Raw genomic sequence first — 6,940 nt, 5'->3', positions numbered from 1 at the left:
TGGACCCCTTCTGGCCTGTCCCCATCCCCCACCTCAGGCCTTCACAAACCTATTGTCTGTGTCCATGAGTTATGCATATATGTATACAAGTTCATTGGTTGACCTCTCCCTACCCACCCTCCCCTTCCTTCCCTCTGAGATTCCACAGTCTATTCCATGCTTCTGTGTCTCTGGATCTATTTTGTTCATCAGTTTATGGTCTTTAAGTTGACCTCCCTACCTGTGCCAAGCTTGGGAAATATCAGTCTGTTCTACCAGGCAGACATTAAGGAATGACTACTTGGCAGTAACATTCATATTAATCACATAATGGCAACTAGAGACCACCCAGATGGGCAGCCAGCGTGGTGATGGACGAAGAAGTCAGGTCAGATGAAGGACAGTAAGAAACTGGAAATGTTCAGCCTCAAGAAGATGAGACTTAGCAGTATAATCACTGTTTTCAACTTTCAGGAAACACTTGTTGTAGAAGAGAGCATACTTTTAAAATATATATATTTTTATTGATTTCAGAGAGGAAGGAAGAGGGAGAGAGAGAGAGATAGCAATATCAATGATGAGAGAGAATCATTGATTGGCTGCCTCCTGCACACCCCCTACAGGGGATCTAGCCCACAACCTGGGCATGTGACTTGACCAAGAATTGAACTGTGAACTCCTGGTTCATAGGTCAACGCTCAACCACTGACCCACACTGCCTGGGTGAGGGTATACATTTTTCTTTTACTGCTGTAGATAACAGAATAGAGATGCAAGGATGAAAGTTGAAAGAAGCTAAATGAAAGATGAATATTAAGAAGAACCTTCTGGTGTCTGTCCATCTGTGGAATGGGCTGCCTCCAATCTAGTGAGCAGAACAAGGGGTGGGTCTCGAGTGGATGCTGGGGGAGCACAGATTAAACAAGTTGTACAAAGGGGTCCTAGATAAAAGGAGGATTTTCAATAAATTACCTTCTATCTCAAAGCTTCTATATTTTTAAAAATTATTGATGAGAAATGTTTTAGACAAAATTAAAATTCCCATTTAGCTTTGTGATTGGCTTGACATAGTCTGCCTAATCTACCCCCGGAATTTTGAACATGCCAATTTAATGGAGGCCACTTCAGCCACTTGAATATTTTTTTCTTTCTTCTTTAAATACTTGGATGATTTTCTTTTACTTCAGGTTTTTCTTCCTGTATGTCAGGTTGTAGACCTACTCACCTGCAGCACAGCCCAGGTAATTAGCACCTGGTCTCCCCACCAGTACTTCGTTTATAACTGGCAGCTGTTCTCATCGGGCTAGGACTTGATAAGGCACTGACTCCCTTGTCACACCAGTAGTTCAGTATTTTATGTCACCTGTAATTACAGTCATATATTTATTGAGAGGTGAAGAAATGATGACTTCTAACACACTCCATGTAAAATGAATAAGATTTTTGAGGTGACTATATGCCAGAAGAAAAATAATTTGCATTTTCCTCCACACATCAACAAAAGTTCTCAGCTGGCATTTTGTAAGTGAAGGGTTTTAGTGAAAGGAGCTGTATTTCTTTTCGTTGCCAGGGGGAGCACACGATGACAGAAATAAATCTCGCCCCGTTGTGATAACATGTGTTCGTCCTGGAGGGCCTGCTGACAGGTAAGCTCCATCTTTCTGTGTCACTATCCAAACAGATTAATAAAGCTTAGGGACTTCGGCAGAGACATTGATGGGTTATAAATTTCATAGCATAAGATAGATAGGAACTAAATATGTGAGAATGTGAAAAGTGAATTAGTGTAGGCTGCGGAATCAAAAGAAAGGCTTGACTCCAGATGCCACACGTACTGCCCTGTCTTTGGCAGTGAGTCAACAGTTCTGAGCTCAGTTTCCTCCTTTGTGAAAGGGAGAGAACAGCTAGCTTTCAAGGTTTTCCGTTTTATCAACGACTGTTGCTTTGGGTGCATTGCAGGGGACTGGCCGTGCTGTGGCTCTGGGATAATAGGCAGCTGGCACCTTGAAGGCAGGCACTTGAGGGGCATCAGCTCCTATTGCTAATCTCCTGACCTGGAAAGACAGGTGGTAATGGTCCGAGTCTTACTATTAGCAACATCCTTATCATTATTATTAGTCCCTTTGATGATGATGAGGTACGGCAGAGGGAAGTAATTTTTAATAAAATGAAGTATTGTTGATCTCTAGTACTTTCTTTCCCTGGTTAATTTGACTACCTGACGGGTAGCTCCTTCAGCTTTCATCTCATAAACTTGGGGGGATCCCAAGTAAAATCACAACTTAGGTATCTTCAGGAGATACTTATCTTTGTATTCATTTCCAGAGCAAAAGCGGAGCCCATAATGGTGGGGGAACACAACTCCTGCTATTACATATTGTGGAAAGAAAGGTGGGAGAAAAGTGCACTGGTGACCCCTGACCCCACTATGTTTCAGACCAGGAAAATTGTTTAAAACCTTTCCTTAAGCAATAGAAATGGTGATAGTAATCAGTGCTACTCATTGAGCACTTACCATGTGCCAGAAACTGTGCAAAGTGCTTGGCAGACATTACCTTATTTTATCCTCACAACCACCCATGAAATGAAGTATTTGTATCTACAGTTACAGACGACAAAACTGAGGCCCATCGTGGTTACTGACTTCTCAACTAGTACATTGAAGAGCTAGTGTAGGTTTATTTTCCTTCAGGGCTCATACTGTGAGCTCATATATTTTGAAAAACTTAATATTTAACATAAAATAAGAGGATATGAAGACACTGGTTTTTCACTTGTGCTAAAATATATTTGTTTCCAGAGAATAATACAAAGTCAAATTGTCCAGGGAAATGTTGCCTTTTTCCTGTGGGGAAGCATGAGACTTGGTTGGAAAGTTTGTAAGGAGGACATTCTGAGAAAAGGGAAGTGTGTGGAAGGCCACCTGCCCTGTTTATCGGAATTCTGGCTAGGGGAGACTTGGGGAGTGTTGAAGGCGGTGCCTCTGATTATTCCTTGACCTTTCCAAACAAGTCTGTGCACATGCAGACCCCCTGGTGTTTACTGGATCCTTATGCTTAATCCCTGGATGCCCTTGCCTAGAGGACAATGTAAACACGTGTCCTCCCAAGATTACCCACCCTACTGATTGTATCTAAAGATAAAAACTGCAATAAAAGCCTAATGAGACAGGCAGTCAGGGCTGTCTAGTTACGTTAGCCAGACAGTCCCTTAGCCCTCTCTTTCCCAGCAAATGTTGTGTTGGAGTAATCCATCCATCCATCGCTCAGGGTCTGCTGGTCAGCCCCAGCATTTTCCCTTCTCATGCTTTTTCATTTCTTGCTTACTACCATTTAGAGTTGGAGTCAACAGAAACATCAGAAGCAGGCTAGTTTGTGAGCAACAAATTCCCAAATTAATGTAGGACTAAAGGAAATCTAAGAATTTAAGATAAACATTTAAAGTCAAAAAGAGCATTATATAGCTGAGAGATAGTTAAGAGGTTGTTTTTATTCTTCCCAAATCCTAGACTCGTGCCCCCCGCCCCCCAATTTGCTTTTCTCATTGCTGTGACCATCCCTGAGGCAGGATGGTTATGATCTGGAAGCCGTGCCCTAGTGGTGTCACTAGGTCCTGAGGGATCCCTCCCAGTGCCCTGAGTGTCTGTGGTCCCAGCAGGGAGAATGGTATTTGCCTGACTTTTCCAGTGAATGTGAAACTGAATCAATTTAACGATCGCCAAATGGCCTTATAAATCAGTAGGAAATTTTATAGACTAGGGAAATTTTTCACCAGCATTCCTGTCCTGCTTGGGTTCACTGGTAATAAATTGAATGGAACTAGCAGGCTTTTATGCTCACCTGGCTTTGGGAAAATAGGTGAATGCTATTTCCTGGACTCTAATAAATCATCTTCAGACATGTGGGCAAAAATCCAGAAGAGAGAAATGTGCCTTCATTACTCTTGTACCCCAAGAGTTAACTGCGGGTGACTTGGTTACTTGCTAATGTGTAGTTATTCTCTTATTACTGATTTTCATATTGCAGCAATTTTCTGTTCGGGGCTACCTCTTTACTCTCCTACTGTCACACTGAGGCTTAAAAGGAAATGCAAATGGAGTGGATGGTAGAGCGTGTATGAAAGAACCATGTTGGCTAAGTGACTATTAATGCTAAGTAAGCCCCGTCATGCTAAATTGCTAGAGACTGTTCCTCTGTTCTCCCTTCAGAGAGGGCACAATTAAACCTGGCGACAGGCTGCTCAGTGTGGATGGAATTCGACTCTTGGGAACCACGCATGCTGAAGCCATGAGTATTCTCAAACAGTGTGGACAAGAAGCAACGCTGCTCATAGAATATGACGTCTCAGTAATGGGTATGTCCCAGTCCTTCGGTTATGATCCCTAAGCTGTAGTACACGTCATCATCCATCCCCGATAAACTACTTTGTAAAGAGAATGATCTGCTATGTCCTCCTGGAGCAGACAGAACTTCATCAATACCATAGCATAACTCTGTTTGGGTGCAGGAAGAGGTGAGTGGTTCCTTTCAGCAATTTAGAGTTCTTGTGTCAATAGATTCTATACGGAGGTCTCATTCTGTCAGCGTGTTTCACCTAGCATTCAGCATTTATATGGGGATTACCCTTTGGCAGGAACGTAGTTTTGCCTTCCAAAGCACAGAAATAGCATTGTTAACTCAGGGGATATTTCAGAGTAAAAGTTTCCAGTAGGGGATTCCTTTCTTTTTTTGTAATGTCACAATATGAAGCCAGATAATCAGAATTAATGGAAATTGCCATTTCATCATCAGACTTAGGGACAAAGAAAGGAAATGGACATGTAATGTCATTGATTAAAATCAGAAGTTGAGTGCCCTATTCTTTCTTTTAATAGTGATTCCAATAGAAAGTAACTTTATTTCTACCCTCCTAACTATAATATAACTGGGAAGATCGTCTCATGTGGCTTTTAAATGTTAAGAGAGGGCCAAGTATTTGTGTCATGTTGGCTAAGGCAGAAAACTTATGAGAGAGTCAATTGAAACCCCGAAATTGAAGCTTAAATCTTATTGTAAGTAATTCTTACAATTATCAGACTTGATTATGTGACCTGACTTTACCCATGAGTTTATGCACAGAAAAAGAAACATATTCTATAACTGCGAACTCCTCTATTTCCCACTCTGTATGATTCATGTAGAACAGTGTTGCTTGAAAGTATTCTTAACCTGCCTCCTAGCATGAAATGTCTTAGGTCTGAGGTTCCCTAAGGGCTTAAGCTGTGGTTCTCAACCTTCTGGCCCTTTAAATACAGTTCCTCATGTTGTGACCCAACCACAAAATTATTTTCGTTGCTACTTTATAACTGTAATGTTGCTACTGTTATGAATCGTAATGTAAATATCTGATATGCAGGATGGTCTTAGGCGACCCCTGTGAAAGGGTCATTCAACCGCTAAAGGGGTCACGGCCCACAGGTTGAGAACCACTGGCTTAAAGTGTGAGCCCTAAGAAGTTCTTAGCAGGACAAATAGGATGATATGCCCTAAATATGAAGGAACTTTTCTCCCTTCATTCATTCTTCCTTTATCTTGTCTTCCCTCCTCTTTCTCTTTTTCTTTTGTTATATGGTTTTTTTAAATTAGATTTTTAGTTAGATGATTTGGCTTCTGTTTTCAATTCTACTGATTTCTAGCTGTAATTTAGACTATGTTACTTATTTCCCCATGCCTTAGTTACCTCATTTGTCAAATAGGGACTAGTAATGCCTATTTAAAAGGTAGTTGTGCAAACAAAAATAAATTATACAAGTAAATATATTTTAAATGTTGATGCAATACATTGTTAACATTAAAAATTGAAGCAGATGTTTGGCATATTTAACTCATTAGTTCAGTCTAAAAGTATTTATTGAGCTTAGTGGGAAGTACCAGGAATACAGAATAACAAACCGGTCCTGTCATTATGAGCTCACGAGTGTTGGGGGAACAGATAGTAAACTGTAATTTACCAAACAAGCAATCATAAAATGTGATCATTACTTACCATGAAGGGCATAAATGGGATTCTGTAATAGGGAATAAGGGCAGGCACAGGTGAGGGTTGGCAAGTGCCAATAGTAGGGTAGTCATTGAAGAGGTGACAGGTAAGCTAAAACATGAAGGCTTAGAAAGAACCAGCTCCCAAACTGAAGGTAACAATAGCCTGTTAGCCTGCAGTCTACCTCCCCAATGGGGGTGAGCAGCTCTTCGGAGAAGATTCCTCCCTGTCTCATTATTGCCAGTTGGGAGGGGATGAGGTGACTCACCTGTCTGCCTTCTCCCCAACCCACACTCACATTCTTAATGATGCTTGACAGTTTTCACACCCCAGAGCTCTCAGATATCCCACTAATATAGGGGAAAGTAGGCCATCAGGAAGGAAACACATTAAAAGTTCCTCTAAGTTGCTAGATATAAGACTAATATACAAAACATTTCTCTGTAGCAACCAAAAACAGAAAGTTAATTTTTTTTTTAATCCTCACCCGAGGATATTTTTTTCGTTGCTTTTTAGAGAGAGTGAAAAGTGGGGAGGAAGGGAGGAGAGAGAGAGAGAGACAAACATCAATGTAAGAGAGACGCATCAACCAATTGCCTCCCTCAGGTTCCCTGACCAGAGCTGGGTATCAAACCTGCAACCCAGGTAGAGCCCTTGACAGGGAATTGAACCCATGATCCTTCAGTCTGTGGGCTGATGCTCTAACCACATAGCAAAACCACCAGGGAAGAAAGTTAAATTTTAAGATACCATTGATAACAAAAATAAAATAATACGGTTACTATAAGAAATAAATATAACAAAAGGTATATGAGTCTATTAAGATGTATAAAGAAGCCAAAACCGGTTTGGCTCAGTGGATAGAGCGTCGGCCTGCGGACTGAAAGGTCCCAGGTTTGATTCCGGTCAAGGGCATGTACCTGGGTTGCGGGCACATCCCCAG

General features: G+C 41.4%; 1 protein-coding gene across 7 annotated transcripts in view; it reads left to right on the top strand.

The window, feature by feature from the left end:
• Nucleotides 1-6,940, top strand: part of GRIP1 (glutamate receptor interacting protein 1) — a 441,012-nt gene that overhangs the window by 311,443 nt on the left and 122,629 nt on the right. For all 7 annotated transcript variants that reach the window (XM_006769627.2, XM_015567756.1, XM_006769628.2 and 4 more), the window contains exons 6-7: nucleotides 1,550-1,625; nucleotides 4,187-4,332. In XM_006769627.2, the coding sequence (XP_006769690.1) occupies nucleotides 1,550-1,625; nucleotides 4,187-4,332 (222 nt within the window). The remainder of the gene's footprint in view (nucleotides 1-1,549; nucleotides 1,626-4,186; nucleotides 4,333-6,940) is intronic.

The sequence above is a fragment of the Myotis davidii genome, unplaced genomic scaffold, assembly GCF_000327345.1.
Source record: "Myotis davidii unplaced genomic scaffold, ASM32734v1 scaffold523, whole genome shotgun sequence".
Classification (NCBI taxonomy): domain Eukaryota; kingdom Metazoa; phylum Chordata; class Mammalia; order Chiroptera; family Vespertilionidae; genus Myotis; species Myotis davidii.
The sequence above is the reverse complement of the archived record's forward strand: the minus strand, read 5'-3'. Positions and strand labels throughout refer to the sequence as shown.